The sequence below is a fragment of the Lissotriton helveticus genome, chromosome 1_2, assembly GCF_964261635.1.
Source record: "Lissotriton helveticus chromosome 1_2, aLisHel1.1, whole genome shotgun sequence".
Classification (NCBI taxonomy): Eukaryota; Metazoa; Chordata; class Amphibia; order Caudata; family Salamandridae; genus Lissotriton; species Lissotriton helveticus.
This window is the reverse complement of record NC_136058.1, coordinates 55,580,002-55,604,233: the sequence shown is the minus strand read 5'-3', so window position 1 is coordinate 55,604,233 and position 24,232 is coordinate 55,580,002. Positions and strand designations below refer to the sequence as shown.

The following is a 24,232-nucleotide window of genomic DNA, read 5'->3' as shown; positions in this document are numbered from 1 at the left end:
TCTCATCGCGAGCGGTCTCGAGCATACGCTACCACTCCCAATGATAAACCTGACCTCCCCGCATTGAGAATCTCGCTGGGAGGTTTATTTCCCACGCTCGCAATCGGAAACTTGATGTTACTGATCGCGAACGAGGAAAAAATCTTGCCGGGATGTCATTTTGCTTGCTCGCGGTCGCCAACTTGACGTCGAGGACCGCGAGCAAGCAAAAAATGACCGCTGCACTACGCTACACGTGTTTGCACTGTGCTACGTGCAATTCACTTAGTGCGAAGTAGCGCAGTGCTTCGCCCAGGGTTAATTGATATGTCACAATTTGGTCTTTTGCATCTATTGAATTACTTTGGATTTGTTTGTCTCATTAGATTCTCTGGCAATTGTACTAAATGCACTTTTGAACTTTGGTATCCATTTTCCGGAGTATGTTTTTCCTTCTCTTGGATACTTTGTTGCTTGGGCCAAACTTTCAAGGGTTCAAGGGTAAGCTAAGGTAATTCATACAAAAACTAGTTTAAATAGATGTACCTGATACTTAAGGCATTGTGAAAGCTGATATAGCTTTCACAAAAACGGTGGCCTGGCTCCCACAAAGCCTAACATTCTCATTGCACCATATGCCTAAAGCTTGTTCTTTGAGTCTAGAACGGAAGCCCTGACAGATTGTGAGGGTTCTGTGTTATATAACTGATCGTAATTAATCTGCTGCACATTGTAGTGGATGGGATCCCCAGAAACAGACAACAAAAATCACATGACTTGCCTATAAGAAATCAACAAAGCAAGAAAAACAATTCTGTAAAACTCACTTTGCGAGCTGCGCACTGAGTTGGATGCAATGCAAAACAAATAAAGTTGTTGGGTTTTTCAATGGTGAATACAGAGTCACAGCAATTTGAGCAATGTAATAGTTTGCCTATTGCTTAGGCGCGTTCCTTCGTTCAAAATTAGGCAAGTGGTTGCACGTCATGCAAGGCATACTGTAGTGCAGAAAACTGTTTTTGCATTCATTTTCAATAGATTTGGGTTTACATGCATTTTCCAAAAAAGTAATATGTTTTAAAGGACTTCAGTCAAGAGAAATCTTCCTTAAAACATATAACTACATTTGTAAAAAAATATTCTGATTTTGTAACCTATATATAAGCATGCACAAATATTAAATTATGTTATGTATAAGATATCCACGTGCAAATCTACAAAATTCAATGCAGAAAAGAAAGAATCTTACAAAATCTGATATAGCCATTGGTTAGACTACTTTGGCCAGCAGTATCTCTTTGCTCTTTATATGCTTACTTTTGGTCACACCTTGATGAAACTCAACCTCTAAAAGTTAAAGCAAGTCAATATTGGCCCTACTTGTTGATTTGTAAAAAGCAAAATACAAATCTTACAGATTGCTAATAACGTGGGGGTTTCCAGTATTCAAGGCACACTACAATGTCAAATGGGTCAACAGTTACTCAAGCAATGTGTGTCAGTTATCAGTCACACACAATGCAGACATTAGCAAAGTTTTAAAATTATGTTACAGGTTTTAAGATTTTTTTATTTTTAAAAACGTACACAAGATCAAAGTGCTACATTCTATCACAGATTGGCAAAAAAAATAACAATGTACACTCCTTTACAAAATGTGCCTCAAGTGATTTCTGAAGGGAATAGCATAAGAGATGCTCAGGGTTCCTGCTGAAAAGTAGAACTTTATTTTGAAGGCGTCATGTATGATAATGAGCTTTACTTTTTTGATCCCTTGTGCAATAGAAAGGGGTGGAATGAGGAGGTATTTCACGTTGTTGGGATCAGGCCTGCTCTGGCATACACGGATTAAAATTCAACTTTAAACAAGTTGATATGGCTGAGGAGTCCAACGTAGGTCCACAAAGGCATGGCCCAAGCCAGGTTTTCAGGGTAACCACTGACAATGCGAGTTTATTTTTATGAGGATATCCTGAAAATCCGGAATTGATGGTACCCTCCTGACCTCACCATGGCCAACCCTATGGTAACAGATGCAAGAGTTTCTTAACATTTTGAAAACGTGTTAAGGTGCCGAGGCAGCACCTGTCTTTCAGATAAAAATTAGGCACAGGTGAGATATCGATATAACATAACACAACCTGTGCATTTGTAAAGCGCACGTTCACCCAGAATGATATCATGGCGCTGAATTACAGCTGTGTATAGTCACATAACTTAATGGCACGCACATCTATACATCCTTTTACTTGGCCTCTCTCCACGTATTTGTGGTCTCTTAGGACGTATGTTCTTTGAGATGAGACCTGAAAACTGCAACACTTTTAAATAAATAGCACAGTAAGAAAAGTCAACAGCAGCATTTATTTATAAAACAACAAGATTATTTTGGCAATCTCAGCCTTGACGATAATATTTTAATATCCTGGCTCAAGAAAGCCTTTACGCAGATTTTAGCAATTTGCTAAAATGTTGCTATACTTTTCTTGCAATGAAAATATTATAAAACTTAAAAAATAAGAAATGGAATGCGTTTCAGTTTTAGAATTCGTGATCTGTAGACCGTTTGTTTCAGGTGCCATAAAACTGGCATTTATATCATAAAAACATAGTTGTAAGTTTGATTTCTGCTGGTTTATGGTGCCCCTGATCGTCTGATGTAGAAATAGGCGGGATATCTTCAAAAGTGATAGTTTGTGTGGATAGTAAATGTATTAAACACAACATTCAGGGAAAACTGACTTTGTGAGTCAGTTACCATCTTTTCGCTGTATGACAATCAGGATGTACTTTCTGAAGGGGTCATCAAATACAGGCGGCTCTCCTGTATCATGCTGTTAGTACCACGAAACACTGATGTTTGGAAACACTGCAGTAAGTTCCTGTATTTATTCTCTGCTGAATAATCAGGATTTGTTTTACTCTTATGTGGTGGCAGCTCATAAATACATCCTTATATTTATATAGGGCCCTCTATCCTCTCCTATATTTGGCATGCAGCTATGGCTCTAACGTGGTCTCGTAGAACAATCATGCACATTTCAGCGTTCCATCTCAAAATATAAGTTTTAGATCTTAGCGCGTCAGCAGCCAATTCTTTTCAAGCATGATATATGGCAAGTGTTTGGAACATTACTTGGTAATTTTCAATATAAAGAAACTTTATGAAGTTGGTGTTGAAAGTCACTACATGTATCTGCTTTCAAGAGAAACAGTATTCTACAGTCTAACTGTAGGTACATTGTTCTTGTGTTCCTAAATCTATGTAGATCTTTCTCAAAACACCCCGCTCTGACTGGATACATGCCCGGGCGTTAGGAGGTTGAAGCTTGTAGCCTTATCGGATGCCACCTCCGATGCCAAAGGAGATAATTTACAGGTCCAGTATTCTCAAACATTTTATGTTGTTATGGGCAGCTTTAAGCAAAGACAAGCGAGGAAAATGGGCAAGGGAAGACTTAGACACAGGGAGAGGTAATAATAAATAGAATTAGAAGGAGTGGGTGGTTAAAATAGAATTTCAAGTACTTGGGTGGTATTTCAAAATACTTTCGTAAGTTCCAACCAAAATCTATTCCCTATCAAGTCACAGGGTCCTCAGACTTTTCCTCCTTGATTTCCTCAAATAGCCTTCTGGCGAGAATGCCATTTGTGCCTAAATTCACAGTAATATTTAAGAAGAGAGTAGCCAAGGATAATGACCATGTTTGCAGAAAATGTTTATCTTATGACGTTTCTGTTTCATGTTTCCGCCTGTCTTATTTCAGTGGCTAATATCATAGCCTGAGCTTTGGGTCCATCGTTCGAGCAGCTGGAGACAGCATTTGCAACCTGACAAAACTTTTGGAGAAGGATCTTCCTCAGCAGAAGATAAACCCAAGGATCCAAGATTTGATTGAGAGAAGCCAAGCGGACAGCTGTCAAGAAAAAGTTACACTCTTTCTGGAGTTCCTCGCTTTGCGTGGTGTAGGATGTCTTGCAATGCTCAGCAGACTTATGGTTAGTTATCATTTTCAGCATTATTACCTGCAAGAAAAAGCACAAAAAAGTCCATATCAATCAATCAATAAAAGTTTATTCGATATTCATCTGAAATACCATAAAAGTTAAAACAGCAGTACAATATATAATACAGATACAGAGCCCCAAATAAAATAGGTTACAAACGATATATGATAGAATGGCCCGCCAATCAAGAACCATATAATTGCATCATGAAATTATCATATTGGTAGATGGCACATAACAGAAATTATGCTTCACCCCCCAACACACACTCGCAACCAAATGAGCTGTCAACCCCATAACTCTTGGTGCTATATTACTTAGTCACTGAGGGGTAACTATATCCTGATGGAAGTACAATCTTTATAATTCTCAAATCAGATACACATTAGATACAATTTGGAACCCTAAAAAACGAATAACCACAGCATACCATCAAAACAGCACACCATAACATACTTCTACAAACCCTTTCGTACATATAGCGCCACTTAACTATACACCACCACAATTGAGCAGATCTCCTTAGACTCAAGGATTAAAAAAAGAAAAAAGTGAGGCGGCCCTACAATTAAAAAATGTATTTTTAAGCATAAAAGGTTTGAAAATCCTTTTTCTAGCCCCCATAAAAACTTACAAAGAAGAATAAAATGCATTGTGACTTTCCATCACATGGACTACGGATATGAGTGCATGACAAGTCATTCATTTTATGTAATAATTCCACGATATGAATCAGGTTTGATTGGGTCAATAGAAACGTATTGAAATCATTGTTTACCCACACCAGATAAAGTTGCAGGCCTCAATAGTGATCATGTTCTCAATAGACAAAATACCTAGGAGCATATTTACCAGCAGGGATGCGCCAGAATAGATGCGACACGCAATTCTCCCCTAGCGCCACCACGGATGCATCGCATTTACAATGCAGCGCACTGTGGCGCAATGATAGGCAGATGCGTGTCGCATCTTGTGGCATAAAAGCCGCGCATTGCTGGAGTTGTGTCGCAAGCACGACGCAACTCCAGCAATGCACAGGGCCCGCACATACATAACGTGGTGCCTCACTCCTCAAGCCTGCTTCAAGCAGGCGTAAGGGTTTGACGCAGTGGTGATGTAAACCTGATTCAGTGAACGCAGGTTTCATGTGGCACAGTGCTTTACAATGTAACGCATCTGCCTAGATGCGTCACGTTGTAAATAAGTCAAAACGTGGCGCATGGTTTACGCTGCTGCTGCGTCACAGAAGTGGTGCAACAGTGGTGCAAATGTGTCGCAAGAGGCTTGTAAATCTGCCCACTAGATTTCCAGTTCTTGCTTCCCATCCTGCCAGCCTCAAGCCTTCTTAGCCCCATGCGTTTAAGCTTTTCTCTACTAATCCCTTGGAGCGCCATGGGGTAGTGGAATAAATCTGGCCTGCCCAAACTGCTGTATAAAGCTTTTAAAGAATATTATGAGCGTAATCAAGAGAGAGACACTCTCGGATAAGAGCTCTAATCAAAGATGCCTCCTCTCGGGTCCAGACCAGAATAACAATGGACAAATCTGAATCAAACTTTCAATGAAACTTAGGCCCACCTACCAATATATCAAATACGAAGAAGTCACATGGGGAACTAAAAGCAATTTCCTTAAAACCTTATTTTCTGTCATCTGGAGAGGTGTGATCTTTGAATAATCCACACACCAGCCCCAAACAAGGCCATGCTAACACATTTTGCTGTGTATTTATGAAATATTTCCTTTATAGGCTTTTTTTACCAGTTTCTAAGTAAATCTATCGACACCCCTCAGGCATTTTTCAAATTAGTGTTGTCTAGACTGAACCAGGATATGCCACACCCCTTTTGCATCAAATTGCACCCTATAAATACACAAAGGACGGGAATGACTCTTAGATTAGGACTATTCACATCCATAGGGTGATGTTTACATTTCGGAGGTCCCCTGTACATGATAAAAGATTTCGTCGGGATAACCTTTAAATACAAACTGGATTTTAAAGCTGCTAAGAGCTTTTTGGTGAGCCATCAGGGTTTGAGCCAGAAGCACCCCACCATCTGCAAACAGGAGGGCAGACACAGAGTAGTGACCAATCTACAGAAGTGCTCTACACTTCATTAAAAGCACTCCTTCTAGTCCATTGATGTAAATTGTGAATAGAAAGGTAGTCAAGACACAGCCGTGCCTCACGCCCCCTGCCGATACCAAAAGGCTCTATGCACTCTCCATGTTTCCTGTATCTAACTCTTGCCATAATACCTGCATGTTTTTTAGCATATTAATTATAGGCAGTCATCATGGAACACAATAGCGTATCAAAAGCGCTAGATAGATCAATTAATCCCATACACAGATTTCCCTTTTTTACCACCATATATTTATAGATTAAATGAGTAAGATTTAGGCACTGCTAAACTGTGATGATCCCCCTTTTAAAACCATATTGTATGACTAAGAACATAATATATTCCTCTGCCCATGTTTCAAACCTAAATACTGAGATTCTACTGGTAATCTTCAGCAGGGAATCTAATAGTGAAATATGATGGTAGCACCTAATCTCGCCCTAATGACCCTTCTTATAGATAGGTACAATAACAGATTGGGACCAGATGACTAACTTACTTGTCTTACAGATGGCACTAACTACATTTATCACCAAGCGGGCCCATAAGTCCAAATTATCATTAAAGATGTCAACTAGAACTCCATCAGTGCCGGGGGCGTTATTGCTTTTGCTGATACAAATAGCATGGGGCACTTCATCCACAGAGAATACAAGCGAGTCGCCAGCTGTAGTATAATCCTTTTGGGGACTTACAGGGGTAGCATCCACTTCCAATGACAACTATGTACCCCATCTAATACATAGATAGAGCTAAAATAGAAGTCTAATCCTGGGGGGGGAGGGGCAATCACAGAGCCAATCCCTATCATATTACTACCCTTAAAAATGTCTGATTATTCATCCACCAGAACGCCATGCTATCCCTTAATCATTTGCCTCCAGTGGAGCCACCCATACCTTAGCCTGAATCTACTCTCTGGGAGCATATAATGCCTCTTTACATTGATCCCTACACTCCCTAATGACTTTTTTTATCCCTAGGTGTTGTCTTCAGGGCAAGTTTTAAGTTCCTGTTCGCTCAGTAATACTGCTTATCAAACAACTGAATTAGTTTTGGGGGCACCATTTGTGGGCCTACCCAGTAGACCCTTCTTGAGCTTAATCGAAAGCTCCATGAAAGCTTCCTTGATTCCTTTTGCACTGGCCTCCTCCCTTACGCATGTTCGTCAACAATCCCGATTTTCCCTTATTAAATTAGTAAGAAAGTCCTTCGGATGAATCTTAGACCAATTCAACATCAGGCTATGTAATCTGCACACCTCAATGGCCTTAAGCCATTCCATAGCGATGGGACCTCCCCCCATGTTCTACTTGAACATCCATCCATCAGAAAAATCGTCCGAATACCTCTGTTCAAAAAGGAAGCAAAACTATTCCTGATGAACAAATTCCTCACTTAAATCTGGGCAATCACCATTCTAACTCACAACCTCAAAACTTGACTATACTCGCCATCCACAGATATTTCGAAGATAAGACTCGCACAGTCTCGAACTGTCTCTTATCGCTCAGAACGACTTTCTTTTCTGCTTTTTCTCTAAACTAAGTTATGCTGTGTTGATCACTTTTATGACATGATTGTTTGTATGCCACGTGTGCACTATATGTTATATATAATATTGTGTTCATTATGTAAAGCGCTCTGATACCCTACCTTGGGTCTGGCTAGCGCTATAGAAAACTCTAAAAATAAATAAAATAAACAAAGGTGATCGCAAAAGCTATTAACAGCGGTTGCCCGGATAATAACAAGTGGCTTCATTTTCTCTGAAACAAGTATAAAATCAAAAGTGGTTCCATTCCCATCCAATAAATGTGGAACCTATTTCCCTCAGGGGATCAACTATTACATTGCCAAAAGCCAAGTTGTATCTTCTTAAACACCTATTGAGTTCTTCCTCATAAGTATCAAGAGTAAACTGTGTTTGCCCCTTATCATTAGAATCCACAATGTCACAGACTACTTTGGCCTGTACTGGACACAAGTGGAAGCTAAAGTCCCTTCCACGAAGAATGTGAATCTCATATTCTAATTTGGACTTTACGCCTTTTTCTCTTTATGCAACCCAGCTAGCACCCAACTTCTGTCCTGATTGAAGAGATTATTATAACAATAAAAAAGAACCACTCTATGAGCCCTATCAAACTTTAGTCTAATAAGTTGGTAGAAGGGCAAATCAACATATTTTAAAAACACCTTCTCGTTCAGATTCCCATGCATAAAAGTACAGAGCCCCCCTCCCCCTCTTGGGTTGACCGACGGGACGCAGTTGTGCAGCTGTGTGATAGGTAACAAAATCATTTTAAAATGGGGTCAGGTTAGTCCAGGTCTCCTGTAGACAAAGATCTGCAAAATGTTCTACAAAAAAAAACCAATATTTGTTATCCACCTTACTCTTAAACCCTGCGATAGTTTAAACAAAAATATTTACTGTAAGCAGAAAACCGGTGCTACTGACCAGTTGTGCCTCCATCTTGTGCTGGGCCCCTCCTTCTGTTCCACCTAAGCACCTCTACAAACCTATGTTCACAATGTCCTTGGGCTCATTTATCATGTTACCCAGCATACTATATTCGTCCCCACACCACTCTGTACGAGACTTCCTGTACTGTGCTTCCTGACTCATACAGTTTATGGCTAGTCCCTCAAATGTTGCATTAGCATCAAGCACCTGGAATCCATTGGAGTAGCCAGGTGAAATACATCAGCTGTCCACAGCCTCAACTCTTTTGATTCCAATGTTTTCATACTGCTTACACCTAGTCCTGAATGTAGAAATTTAACCAACACTGGGGCAAAATTGTACTCTCCCCATTTGAGACTTTCTCTATTCTGCCTATCCAGGGAATCTGCTATAAATGCCCACTCTATTTCCTACCGAATACATGGCGCTATCTTTTAGGTGATACCATCTTTCCTCCCTGAAAGTTGGAACCTTGACACATTTGCCAGAACAGCAACATATGTGGTTGCTTTATGAGCAAATCCAGTGTGACTGGTCAGTCACCCTGAATAGCTGGTCTCTGTTTAGCCTCCATACTCACACTGGGCTTGCTAGGGACTTCCCTATGTCTCCTTCTCCCTCCCATCTGACAGGCATCAGTGGATCTGGTCATAGATCTTTCCAACCTACTGGAGTCCTGAGGGTTATGACATCTTGCCTTTAGTTTGCACCATTGATTAACGTGATAGCTCTTTCTGTATGGACTTTGCTGCCAGTGGCGAAGTTAGCCCTATGGGCACCAGTGGCGGTCTCTGCGTTTGCCCTGTGGTAGCCGCAGTGAAGAGCGCGGGGGTGCTGGCAAGCATGTTCTCTGTTTGCCACCCCGTGGAAAACGCATTGAGGAGCAGGGGCCTTTCTGTTGCCGCCCGAGACAGCAGGTAATACTGGGGGGAGGCCGCCACCCCAAGCTATGCTACTGTTTCCTGCATTTCTATGTAAACACTCCAACTTCCTCCGAAGCCCACACTGTAATTCATCCTCAACATGTACTCTCAACCTGCTCCATAAAATCTGTAACTTACCCTAAAAAAGATTTCATAAAATCAGTAACTTTCTCAATAATAAAAGGCTGGCAGACCTTGAGGTCCTACTGCTTGGACCCACCTTGATCCTCCACTTTTAGGCCATGAGTACCTGCCCCTTGTAAAGTACATGAGCCCCCCCCCTTTAGTTTTTTTAGTGGGCAGCAAACTGGGCTTATGGGAGGGCTGGGCCTCAGTGATTTCCAAGTTTGCTTCCAAAACACAAGCGTTCACTGTTTTTCTTAGTACACAAGAGCTAGCATGAACCTCAGACCCATTCTCCACCCGGTCTATTACCGCCTCAGCCTCCCGTGTACCAGCACCAGAGTTCCTATTTGACTCTAAGATCTCTTCAACTATTGCAATTTCTTTCTTAATCATTCCTGTGAGAAATTGGGTTGTTGGTTGAATAGGGTGTTAGCCCTGCTCAAGCAACAACCACAATCCCTGTCAAAGTGAACTAAACTAACATGTGCTTAACCCTCTTTTAGCTTGCCACAAAAGCAGTCAGACTTAACTTAGAGGCACTGGGTAATGTATGTGTGCAGCACACAAACAGTAATAAAGTGAAAACATAACATATGAAAAATCCAACCCCAATTTAGAAAAATGGAGGTCAGCGGGGCAAGGCTGCAGGCAGTGTCTGAAGAGGGATTGATGTTGTCGGGGAGCCGTAGGACAAAGTTGCAGTGAAGATTTCTTCATTTGGACTTTTTGGGGGAGTCAAAAATATCCAGTAGGATGAGGCTGGAGGCTGTTGCCATTGAGAGTTCCACGAGGCCAGATACCCCTTGGGTGAAGGACTGCTGAACAGTATTTGCTGCTTCAGAGAAAAATGTAGTGGGGGCTGCCGCAAATTCAGTTTGACCGGTGATGCACCTTGGGAAAATAGACGAGCAGGTTGGTCCCGGACTCCTATTGGATCTCAGAAAAGGTTTTAGCCAACATTGTTCAGGTTCCAAGGTTTGGACTTTATCTTTTGGGCACCTTTAGCACCACCACCAAAGGTCAAGGACAGGTGAGGCACTACTTCCCAAAGTGGTGGCGCACCAGTCCTTCACTTTGGTGGTGGTGCTAAAGGAGCCCGATAGCCAAAATCCAGACCTTGGGACCTCAGTCTGGCTAAGTCTAGGTGCAGGTTCAAGATGGTTGGAGCCTGTTCTGTCCCTGAGGCTCTCCTTAGGAGGCTAGTCAACTAGTCCTTGCAATCCCTCTGGTAGTCATTGTTTCAAGCAGTGGAAAAGGGCTCAAGCAGCAAGGTTGGCCCTGAGGGTTTAAGGCATGTTCCAGGCAGCAAAACAGTCATTTCATATTCAGCAAATCAGCAATGCAACAAACCAGTCTTGTTGAGTACATAGCAGGTCTCATCAGCAAGCAGTACTCTGTGAGATCTTCTGCATCTTCAGCATGTCCAGAAAGAGTAATGGAGAGTTGGTCTATTGTGCTATTCTTATACTGGGTGCCTCCTTTGAAATTGGAATGTTTCTAGAGAATTCCCTTTAAAGTACTTGACATTACCAGCTTCCCCTGCCCTGGCTTCAAGCTGACTGCATGAACAATGCACAGATGATAAATCTTTTGTTTGAAGGCACAGTACAGCCCATTCATTTGCAAGCAGGGCTGTGCCCAGCTCCGCTCCCCTCCTTCTAGTTAATGGCCCATCCACACACATCTTATCCCTTTACTATGTGGCAGTCTAAACAAAATCAAACTGGTAATTACACCCAGTCATGTGACCTATGAACAGGCTGCAGGCACCAAATAGTTGAGGTAGGAAAATGCCAACTTTCTAAAAGTGGTATTTTAAAAAGTATAACTTAAAATCTGACTTTACCATTAAAGAGGTTTTTAAATTACAATTCATAAAGTCCAAACATGATATTTCTGCCTGTTTCCAATCAAACTTTAGCACTTATGAATTGTAATAATGTATATTGTAACCCAACGTTATCCAGTGGAAGAGATATTCCATACAGTAGAGAACAGGAATTTAGGGGTTTTTCACTACCAGAACATGTAATACTTAAAATGACATGTAAAACCTTTTTATTACGATGCACGTTGCACTATGGGCTACCTTTGGGGAACTTATATGTAATAAAGGGAGAGTTTGACTTGACAAGGGGTTCGTTGTTTGCATATCAGCAGTTGAGAAGTTGTGTTGGAGTTGGATATAGTATATAGAGGCAATAGTAGGAGAATATTAAAGTTACATTGGTGAGGTAGTTTGGTCATAACACTTACCAGTACCAAATCAACTGACAGGAGAAAAAGATGCAAATAATTATATGATCCTTGGATATGTAAGTCTACCAAGATTTTGAAAGTCTGGATAACTATGAAAGCCATGACCACTGCTAAGCTGCACAATCTTAGCTGACCACCTTTTGGAGGGTAGGCCTCCTTTTCTATAGCAGTTGATTGCGTTCAAGCAGATTGCAGACCTCAAGCTGATGGCTGCAGGTGCAAATGTCTTGGCTCTCAACCATATGAAGGATCCCTGAATTCCAGGTTTGAAAGAAACCCAGAGGAACGGTCCTAAACCTAGTGGTAGGCCAGAAAAGCCTTTCCGTGCTATGTCAAGAAAGACAGACAACGACTGCTTGGACTATGGGGATAAAACCCACAAGTGAAGATTTTTAAATGACCGGGTAAGACTTAAGGGTGTCCAAACTGTCCAGCTAATTTTCTGTGTAACCCAGACCTTAAAGGGAAAGATGTAGTGATGGTATCCATTGATAGGTGAGCTGAAGACCCCAGTGGTCTCACCCATGTTCCCCGAAAGTGTGCCCATATCTTGCACAGAGGGCGCATTGAAAGCATGAAGTCAGAAGCCTTCCAGGACTCTGTAGCTATCTTTAGCATGATGAGGGCCAACTATGTTGAGCAGACAAAATATTGATAGCGCAGTATGGATATTGCCAAACTCCATCAATAAGATGTGCAAGCTAAAGTAGATTACCATTAACTTTCATAACCCTGCAGGTTGATGGGAAATATGTAAGGGTGAGCATAGGAGCAAAGAATTTCTCCTGGTGCAGAACCAAATTGTGTTACAGTTGCTGGAGGATGACTTGCTGCATTCACCTTCTGCTCTTCTGGAGCATTCGGATGATTCCAGGGCACAACCAGTAGATTTTTCTATACTTCTATTTGGTCAGCTTGGATATGATTTTGTAGAGGTTCTGCTGCACATGACCCACTTCCAAGAAGTCTGTTAGGTGTCTACGGCCATTTAAAGCAACTCAATCTCCATGCAGCTACATACTAGTTTTTATGGAAAGACTTTTGAATATGTGTGTCAGAAAGCCTTTGGTGATAGGTAGGGGTGCGTGTGTGTTTGTGAGTGTGTTTGTGTGTACATGTGTGTTGAGAGGTGAACAGCTTTACAGTCAGAGCATCCAACTCTGTTAGCTATCAGATTAACATAATTTTTGTTCACTGTTTGCAGGTTCCTTGTGCTGCTGCCCACACTGCACTCTAGTGCTTTGTGGCACAGAGATGTACTCAAAGAGCTAGTAATAAATGTACCAATACTATGAGGCACAGTATATTTACTTTAAAATAAATCACACTAATACAAAAACCCCACAGCCACTATGTTTCTGAATATTCCATCTTACCTGCTCAACAGAATATTCTTTATGTGAATATTAACACTTGGAATAGTATGGAGATAGTAGGCGTGTCCCTTTTTCTACGTATGTGAGGTAACAGAAAGGATTTTCATGAGTATCAAACTGGATAATGATGATTTTCCATTAGTATTCTTAGCATCAGAAATAGCCAACTTTGAAAGGATTAACTTGTCTGTTGGACATTAGGGAGCTGAGTGGCTGGTGTTCCCACTTTAACCTAGGGCGTTCAGAGTCTGTGTTGAGGGTAGTCATGGTATTGGTGGTTGCACAATTATCCCAGACATGTTGGTGTAATTATGGGTTGTTATTCTAGTGTTACAGATCTGCAGTACTGGTAAAGATGTGTACAGGTTTGGTCTGTAATGAACTCTATATATTATTGAGAGTACTTCATTTTCTTTGCCACCACCAAAGTTTCACTTAGTGGGGAAGGGCATTCATTATCCAAAGTTCCTTGCGGACCTTATTATCACCTCTGCATTTCACCATGAATTGACCTCTTCTCCTTTCATCAGTGGTGGGACCAAGCTTACATGATGAGACAAGTTCTCGCAAAGCTGTGACATAATCATCTACCCTTTCTCTTTGAGAATGCACCTCAAAGAAAGTGATAATTTTATAGAACCCTGCTCTCTTTAGTCAAATAATGTTCATACATTTTTAGTACAGATATTTTTTATTCAGTTAAGACAACCAATTTGTTGGTTTCCAAATCAGGTACATTTTCAAATACTTCCAGCCCCTCCACTACCAAGCAATGCATGAGCAAGAAAGTCTTAATTGCTGCTGAAAAACTAGTCCTGCATGTTATTGCATAGTGAGTGAAGATCTTTGTCCATTTGTCCCTTTTGATATTTGGTGATATATAGGGGAAAGGCGGTGGAGACACATTCTATATCAGATGTCTCCAACAAGTTGATTGTGAGCAACCAGCAGCTCCCTGACACCTTCAAAGTCGCTTACTGCATAAGTTAATTGTTAAATAAGTTCATGGTCACATTTTTCTTTTAACATTAGGGGAAGGCTGTGTTTACTTAACTTTTTTGTCATTAGGCTGCTGATAGCAGGGCATGATAAAGAGCAGTGTTCAGTCAGATTTCTGCACCAGGCTGGTTTATAGATTTGAAGAACTGAAGCACTGAATTATTTAACTCTTAAATAAAAGTCCTAGAGCATAAGAACAAAATGATGTTTCTGAATGATTTTAAATGGGAGAAAATTAAACTGAAAAGTTTCCTTGATGATTAGATCCTCATTTTCATTTCCTCCTATTTCAAAGTGCCACACTTGCAAGCAGCAGGTCTTTTTCTCCCAGTGACCAGTAGACATTGCGCCATATTTATTACTGAAAAATAGTCTTTTTTTTCAGATAGGATAATTTAAAGTGAAGAAAACTTTTTCTACGAAATATTAAATACCAGTGTTTATCTTCTCTTTGAATTAAGCCAAATATGTATTAATGTTTTATGACAAACAACAGTGTCTCGAAACATTGTTTTCACTTAAGGAGCAATTATAGGTGGCACAGTTAATTGCAATGGATTTGATCCAAAAGAGGAGAAACCCATGGAGACACATTCATATTAAGGTAGCTTGTGTTAGACATGTTGGACATATTAAACTTCCTATGTACAAGCACATGGGAAGGTAGCACTGCGTTACGTTAATGGACATGTACCGACAAGATACTGTGCATAAGTGCTCGTGAAGTTTGGGACGGCGCAAGTGACATGATGTGGTATATACAGCGATAGTGGAGGGCACAACAAGGAATAATGTAAAAAGTCTACAAGTTTTTACATATTTGCGACATCATAACAATAAATGATATAGAATTTTAAAAACACAGTTAAGTTGGGTGTCCGTAACAAGGGGCGCCAGAGGTCACGCTGTGAAAGTCGATGAGAGGTTTCGGTAAAGGAAATGGAAACGGCTGAGATGTTCAAGAAAATTTGTGTCTGGAAAGGAAAAAAATGCCCTTTGAAATACGAGGTTTATGAGAAGCTTCAGGCATACTGGAGAATAAAAGAGGAGTTGGGCTGTGCAAAGTATGTTGTTTACAGTTATGAGGATAGTTCCTCCAGAAAAGCTGCTGCAGGTAGCTCATGAAGAACAGTTAAGGGTAAGCAAAACTAAAGAAAGATAATGAAATGAGTTTTGGATACCAGAACAATATGAGGTTGAGAAAAGTATTAGAAAATTCATTGCATTTCAACGGAGTGTTAAGGTCAGGAAAGTTGGAACTCCCGCCATGGTGTGTAGAGATCTTCCGAAAGTGCCATGGAAACAAGTCAACCAAGACATAATAGGGAGTATTCATGAAAGAACTTGCGTTATAATGTCCATTAGATAATTGCTAGCAGGAGCGAACGTGAAAGAAAATTAATATTTCTGCAATCTATTCCCTCAACTTAAATGAGTGAGTGGTAAATGACATTGATAAGGCACCCAGTACCTATTTTGTGGTGTCCTGGTGCCTGATTTTAGAGGTGCCTTGACATTGGAGGGAGGTATAGCTCTAAGCTGTCCAAAAGAAGTGTTCTATGGTACAGGACTTGTACAGATAAATCTCTGCCTCTGCTAGAGGCAAGCTTGCACATTGTGACAGCGCAGTGGCGATTTCTGTGCACGGGCATCAGGGCTCCGCCCCCCTTGCATTCACAGAAAAATGAAGCAATAATTGCAATGGTTAAACTAAGTTTTTTAATTAAAAGATCATTTTCCATTTAAGTTTCTAGAATGAGGGCACCGTCTGCCCTACTCCAGGACATCGCCGTTGTTGCTGTGCTCCAAAATGCGGACACGTGACAGCCTTTTAACTGCTTGCTCCCCCGGCCCTGGGCAGGTGGGTATTGCCGGGCTGACAATCTCTCAGCCCTTAGGCCTGTGAGGCCATCAGCTCGGCAAAGACCTAGCATTACGGCCCAGTCTCCACCCCCTGATGATGTGGAGGTAAACTTGGCCCCGGGCCTATTAAAAACAAGCATTGGCATAGCCAATAGGTCTCACCTTTGGAACCTTATAAGTGTTTAGTTATCAAGCACAATATCCTTGGTGCAACAACATCAAGTGTTGCATGGCTAAACACTTAAAAGGTCCCAAAGGCGAGACCTATTGGCTATGCCAATGCTTGTTTATATTGGGAGGGAGAGTACCAGCACTTCTCATGTGAAATGTAGAACTTTTAATTGCTACTTCTCAGAATTAAGCATGCACACTGGTACTGAGTACCTGTACTTCTATTTTTCCATTTCAGGCACCGCTACATGCCAACATTTTAAAATAAAATAGGAGTGGAAGAAAGAGAAAAATAAATGGGGGAGGATATAAGTTTCCCAGTTGACATGTTTGTTTTTGTTGTTTTATATAGCGCGTACTGTCCAGTGAAGGTATTAGAGTGCTTTACATGAGCACCAGTTACGTTACACAAGAACATTGAAACATTTTAAGCGGGAGGCAACCTAAACTATTTTGGCTTTATAAATCGGGAATCGGCCGCCGTAATCGGGTCTGTTGACATCCATGCATGAAGGTTCCTACTACATGTCAATTTAGCATTGCTAAACGCAGGTGAAGAGTCGGGTAAGAAACGCTATTACATGTCAGGTGTTTGGAAGCAACCCATTGCGTCTAGGAAATCAGCTTAGGGGTCGCAGTTAAAGGGAACCAACCTTGGGTAAGTAAGTAAGGGCCATATGTATCAAGCTAATTAGCATTCGCAAAGGCCGAAATTCGCATGCTAATTTGCTAAATGGTATGTATGTAACATTTTTGCTGCAAAATAAGGAATCGCAAAATTAGCTATTCCTTATTTTGCGATTGCACTTAAGGAATCGCAAATTTTGCGATTCCTTAAATGCAATGTATCAAAGAAAAAATACTTCAAAATTGCCCATAAGGATTCGCAAATTACCACCAACTTCTAGTTGGTGGTAAGTTGCGAATTCTTTTAAAAAAGCAATTTTCAAAAAAACCAAAGGTGCCATATGATGCTCATACATGCCCTTAGGGCATGTATGTGCGCCATATGCCCCCACATGTCATTTTCAGGGGTGCAGCAGGGTGTTCTTGAGACACCCCTGCACCCTTGAAAATATTCCTAATTTGCGATGCAAATCGCAAATTAGGAATGTTAAGCAATCGTTAAAAAGTAGCGATTTCTTACATACATACCGTTTTGCGAATTCTAAATAGCGATTCCTTAAAAATCGCTATTTAGAATTCGCAAAACGGAACTATGATACATATGGCCCTTAGTATCTAATAGACAGGTTCCCTTTGTTTCATACAAGTCAATTGAGATGCCTCTGGTGCTTATGTAAAGCGCTCTCGTACATTCAGATCGAGTTTGCGAAATATAAATCTGCAAACAAAAAAAGTCACAGAAATGTATGTGCAGCCTTTGACAGCACAGTTTGTAATGAGGTGAGTCACACACGTGTATTAAGTTAAATTTGAATCTTTAATCGGAGCGCCGGGGCTAAGCTGCGTCTTTGCGGTCGGCGCCAGCAAACAAGCATGGCCGCCTTCCGCTTCCTGCCTAGCTGCTTCCTGTTCCTGTGCAGGAACAACTAGAACGCTACCACATATCTCCCCCCTTTATGCACCCAACAATATTTACAAAAAGTCTTACTTCTAGTCCATCACAAAGTCTCTGAATCTCTCCGGTACCTTGATCTTTCTTCCTACTCGAGTCTCTATTCCCTCGTTGCTTCTCACTCCTTCTGTAGTCTTGTCTTCCATGCGCTCTTTCGTGCTTTCCACTTCTCTGATCTTCATTCTCCTTTCACTACCTCCTGCACTTCCCTTTCTTCCTTCTGTTGATTCCTTCCTTTCTCTTTCTTCACCTTCTATTCGCTTTTCTGCGTCCTCGACGTTCTCTCCTTGTCTCTCTCCACTTCCTCCAACGCTTTCTTCTTGCCTTTCTCTTTCTTCACTTTCTCCTTCCTCGACAACTTGCTCCTCTCTTTCTTCTACTTCCTCTTCCCATTTCACTATCTTGCTGCATCTTGCCATTCTGTCCATCGACCACACCTTTCCATCACTCAGCAGGGCAGACCGGGCATAGGGCTCCACTACCTTGAGGGGTGGGGAAAACTTGCTTTCCCCCTTTCTTTTCCTGATGGCGAGCTTCACCCTCACCCAATCTCCCTTGTCCAATTCCGTACTGCGAGTGTTCCGTCTTTTGTTGTAATGAGCAGTGTAAACATCTTGTGCCCTCTCCAGATTCTTCCTGACCACCGCCGGTGACCACCTGCTCTGTACAACCAACTTCCTCCATGCCACGTTGTCCTTGGTGAATGCCTCTCTACCTCTCAAGATCTTAAAGGGACTGTATCCGGTGCTCCCTGGTGTGATGCGGTATGCCCAAATCATCTTTTCTAGCTCTTTTTCCCAGTCCAGACCGTCCTCAATGGCTGCTTGTATGGTGCCCATTATCACACGGTTGAAGCGTTCCACCTGTCCATTGCCAGCCGGGTGGTAGATCGGGGTATGCTTCACCTCAATGCCGTTCCTGTTGGTAAATGCGACCCACTTCTCAGATGTGAATTGGGGACCATTGTCGCAGATGATGATCCTTGGGATGCCTTCACTGACGAATGTAGTGCGCAAGAAACGTATAACCGCTTCCGTGTCCACTTGTTCCAATACTTGTAACTCTGGCCATTTTGAATACTTGTCAATTGCCACCACCACATACTTTGCAATGCCTTCTTTGTCCAGGACTGGCCCCATTATGTCCACTGACAACATTTCCCATGGGCCATCCGGAACTGGGAATCTCCCCAATGGCGGCCTTAGCATACTCTGTGATTTGTCCGACTTTGCACATGATTCACAGGTGCGCACGTGCCGTTCGACCTGCGCATCAATGGCCGGCCACCAGTAAGCTTGCCTGGCCAACGCTTTCGTTTTCGTGATCCCTTGGTGCCCTTCATGGAGTAAAGACATCAGCCTTTCCAAGATGCTTTGGGGTGGAACTACCTTGTCTCCACGTAGTAAGAACACTGGGTTGTCCGCTATTGATAGTTCATCCCTGACTTCCCAGTACCTTTTCAGCTCCTCCTTCAGATGTCTTTTTTCAGGCCAGCCATGGATGACGTATCCCTTCACGGCATCCAAATCTGAGTCTTCCTTATAGGCACACTCCCAGTCTTGGGCACTTATCACTTCCTCAGTGTCCCGGATGGTGGCTACCACATAGCCTTCCCACTCGTGCTTTTCTTCGTCCTTTGCCCCCTCCATGGCCGCCGCTCTGCTAAGAAAGTCAGCCACTTTGTTCTGAGGCCCCGGAATGTGCTCCACTTCATAGACAAAGTCCAAAAGCCGAAGGGTCATCTTGGCAATGCGGGGCGTGGCATGATCATGCCCGCTCGACGTCAGGACACGGACCAAAGGCTTGTGATCCGTCTTGACTAGGAATTTGGCTCCCCACAGATACTGCCTGAATTTCTCTACCGCCCAGACCACCGCTAGCATCTCCTTTTCCACCACGCTGAACTTCTCTTCATTGGGAGCCAACGAGCGGGAAGCAAAACTGACGGTAGATATCTCTCCGGACTCCTCTCTCTGCATCAGGACCGCCCCTAGGCCGCGGTCACTGGCGTCCGTGGTGAGGATGGACTCGGCACTTGGATCGAAACCTTTGAGGGGGATAGCCGTGCTCATTTCTTGCTTGAGTGCGTCAAATTCCGTCTGTTCCTCCTTTCCCCATTGGAATGTATTTCTTTCCCTGAGTAGTTGTCTAATGAAGTGTGTCTTTGTTGCGAAGTGGGGTATGAATTTGCTGTAATATTCAGCCATTCCTAGGAATGACCGAACATCCTCCTTCCTTTCTGGAGTGGGCGCCTCCATGATGGCCCTCATGTTCGACTTCTTAGGCGTTATGCCCTGCCCACTCACTTCATGTCCGAGGTATGTAACCGACTGGACTCCTAAGTTGCATTTGGTCCATTCAGCGGTTAGCCCATTGTCCTGCAGTCTTTGTAGCACCTTGTGAAGCTTCACATTGTGATCTTGCCTTGACTTCCCCATCACCAAGATGTCATCCTGGAAGAAGAGTACGTCCTTCAGATCCTTCAAGAGTTTGTGCATGATCTTCTGGAACACAGCCGCGGCTGAAGCAAGGCCGAACGGCATCCTCACGAACTCATAGCACCCGAACGGCGTGATGAACGACGTGAGGTGGGTGCATGAAGGGTGAAGTTTAACTTGATGGTAGGCCGATGACAGGTCCACCGTGGAAAACCATTGGACATCTTTGGTTTTAGCCAACATTTCACTGATGCGTGGCAGGGGGAATTTATCTATGATAATGTTTTTATTCAATTCCCTCAGGTCCACGCAGAGACGGACCTTACCGTTGGGCTTCTGGGCCACAACTAAGGGGGACAGCCACTCCGCGCTCTCTATCGCCCTGATGACTCCCTCCTTTTCAAGTCTTTCCAGTTCCATTTGCACCGCCTCTCTGCTGCGGAACGGGATGTTCCTCACTTTGTGCACCACCGGCACCGCACCTCCTTTAAGCTTAATCAGGTGAGTATATTTGCTCAATTCACCAATTTGTCCGTTGAAGACTCTCGGATACGTAGTCCGCCACAGCTGTACATCCTCCTTGACAGCCATGTCCATGAGAAGAATTTTTTCGATGCCTCCTGGGTTGAGCTGGATTCCTAATGCGCCCTGGTCCTTCCAACTCAGTACGGACGGGCCTTTTTCCGCGACATACAGTTTGCACTGAGCGTGCCTTCCTCTGAATTCAAACATGAGCGGGCAGTACCCTAACATAGGAATCTTCTGTCCTGTGTACGTCACCGGCCTCACATCCATGGGTAGCAGAGAATCTTTGATTCTGTTCGCGAAGTTGTTTTCCCACACCTTCTTCTGAACGATGGATATGGGCGCTCCACTGTCCGCAATCATCTCCAAAGGTACTCCACCTATGTGCATATCTAACCTGGGTCTGTCCGAACTGGAGCTATCCATCTCTAATATTTGTACGTCAATGTACAGGAATTCCTCCTCTTCAACCGTGTCCTCCTGGTCGCTGGAGTCGTCTCGTTGCTCCTGGTCCACCAACCTTACGATGGCGTTTTTGGGCTTCCTGCGACATACCTTCTCATAGTGTCCAAAGATGTTGCAGTAGGAGCATTTAGCTCTGAAGGCGGGGCACGCCTTGTCGTTCCCCAGATGACTGCCGCTGCCACACCGGTAGCATTGTGTTTTCCCTGCTTTGTGTGACTTACTGTCCACCTGTTGTCTGGCCGCGAAGTCTGCTCTGCCTCCACCTTGGTTCCTCCGTGACTCATTCTGTTTCCATCGGTCATTCCTATTTGGTGTCATTACTCTGCAAACCGTTTGCGACTCCTGGGCATCCCTTTTCGCTGCTTGAGCACACCTCTTCGACAGCTCGGCCTTCTTGACCATCGCCCAGATCTCCTTGAGGGGAGCGTCGCCGTTAACCCACAACTTCTCCTGAATGTGAGAGCTGGAGGTATGCATAATGATTTGGTCCCTGATGAGTTCATCGTGTAAACCCCCAAACTTGCAAGTGAGGGCCAACTTCTTCAACGCAACCACGTACTCATCTACTGACTCGCCGTTTTTCTGCTTCCTCTGAAAGAAGTTAAACCTGTCAATGGCGACACACACCACGGGTCTATAATGTGCGTCCAAGTCCTCAATGGCATGAGCAAACACCTCAGGGTCCCCTGCGTTCCTCTCACCTTTTACGATGGTGTCATATATCCTTAGCCCTTCTGGGCCTAAGTTGTGGAGCAAAATTTTCTTCTTTCTTTTGCTTGTGAATGGGGTGTCACCCTCCTCTTCTAGTGCCTCCAAGTAATTAAGGAAGTACCTCTTCCAGTCTTCCCATTTCCTTTCTGGCTCTCCGCTCTTCGTCAGGAAAGGTACCAGCTGGGTGAGAGACGTGCTTTGGTTCGCCATTGCTGGTGTTTTCCTCCTTACTGTGGCTGTGGAAGTTGCTCGTCTGGTCGGACTGCCTGGAGCGTCCTGTTCCTCTCCGCCGTCTTCCTTGTGCTCTCCTTCGCTGTCTTCTTCCTGCGTGCTCTTTGCGAGGTCAGCTGCCGCCTGCGGTGCTCCTCCTGCCCCTGGACTCGATGGGCCTGCTGTCTCCGCCAGTTTGCGCTTCACCGCCTGGTGCCCGGACCCTGCTTGAGGCCTCTCTGGATTGCACCTAGCTTTGTGCCTTTATTTCCCACAGGATTTCCTCCTCTGCCCCTGTGTGCCCTCAGCGCTGAGTGGGCTTGATTCTTGCTGGGCAGGGTGGTTTATGGGGCTCTGCAGGCTTACTAGTGCTGTATTTGGCTGGAGGACGCTGTGTGTCTCCTTCGCGCCAAAACGCTGCTTGTCTCGGCTCCTCTGCCGCGCTCCGGGGATTTTGCTGCTTCTCACGCGTAATGCGGGTGTTCGCGCATGCGTCGCGCGTGTGTCCGGGTCTTCACTTGTCCCGACTCGTCGCCATTGTAATGAGGTGAGTCACACACGTGTATTAAGTTAAATTTGAATCTTTAATCGGAGCGCCGGGGCTAAGCTGCGTCTTTGCGGTCGGCGCCAGCAAACAAGCATGGCCGCCTTCCGCTTCCTGCCTAGCTGCTTCCTGTTGCTGTGCAGGAACAACTAGAACGCTACCACACAGTTCGATTACGTAAACAAGTGTTTAACTGGTGAGGAATACCCTCTTGATTGACGTCACTCAAAACTCACCAACACTGCTAAACGTAAAGACAAAGACGTGCTGCAGCGAAATATTATTGTGCCGGGGCACATGCGCGCTCAATAGCCCAATGAACAAACGGCAAGCTTGTCTATATCCTACCGGAATCAGCGATTTTGAGGAGTCGCAGCGCCAATGATAACCTTACATTAGGTTCCTTAGCCAATTAGATGTTAAGGGTAACCAATCCTTAAGTATCACCCTTTCTGACAGCGAATAAGATAAGTTTCCACTGGTTGGGAATACAGCGCGGGTTATCATAATTTACTGCTTTTGAGGCAGAATAGTAAAAAGGCATATAGCAGACAGATCGTAACTTTTCTATTCATATGCCCAGCTCCCTTCGGTTTACCGCTCTTTAAACACACATTTAACATTAGTTGTCCCTTTTCTCTTTCGGCACTTGCTTTCACATAGGTGTTGTACAGCTTGAGTTTGTTCTCTCTGGGTGCACGTACTTCTTTCCTGCCACCAGCATTTGGTCTGCAGCGTACTTTGTAAAGTGGCAGAGCGGGAGACGGCTTGACTCAGCTAAGAAACTTCCGGGTCTGTGTTGGCGCCACTTTTGCTGGTCCTTCAGTGGTGGGATTACAGGTGAGTGTCAGGTAAAAGGATATTTGGTTACACTGTTTGTTTACTAGTGTAGCCACGTAATCTCCACCCAGTAATAATACTGGTTTAGACCCTAATTTCGCCGTTTTGGGTGGAATTTTTATAAACTTCTGTGCGTCAGTCTGATGCAACAACTCCATTAAAAGTTTCATTTAACAATAACAAAAAACTATATTATAGTCGTGTGGAAGATTAAAGGGACATATAGCTACTGTTGGCATCTTTGCTTCCAAAATACCGCAGAGGGACCGGCAGGGTGCTCGGAATGTGGAATATATGTTAACAAGGTAGAAATTCAATACATAGTTCGCAACATTTTTTTATATATAAAGAAGTGTAAATGTGTTTAGAGAAACGTTGCTCTATTCATGTTCGCAGGGTGCCAATGAGCTTTACTTTAGCAGAATTTTTGGGCGGTTGGGCTGCCGCAGTTGACACGCTCCATATGACGTCGGAAAAGGAATGCGCTTAGTCGGTTGTAAGAGGAATGAAACAAGCACAAGTTGCGCTCCTCGCGCAGCAGCAGGGGGAGGGTCGAGAGGAGGGGGCACAATTCCCTCGCGGGAGCGAGGGGCAAGACACGATGATTGCTGTCATATGGC

General features: G+C 43.5%; 1 protein-coding gene across 1 annotated transcript in view; it reads right to left on the bottom strand.

Moving 5' to 3' along the window:
- Positions 1-2,324: 2,324 nt before the first annotated feature.
- PTGER3 (prostaglandin E receptor 3) overlaps positions 2,325-24,232 on the bottom strand; it is a 251,507-nt gene continuing 229,599 nt past the window's right edge. The window contains exon 2 of the mRNA XM_078673419.1: positions 2,325-4,005. Coding sequence (XP_078529545.1) covers positions 3,721-4,005 — 285 coding nt within the window. The 3' untranslated portion in view covers positions 2,325-3,720. The remainder of the gene's footprint in view (positions 4,006-24,232) is intronic.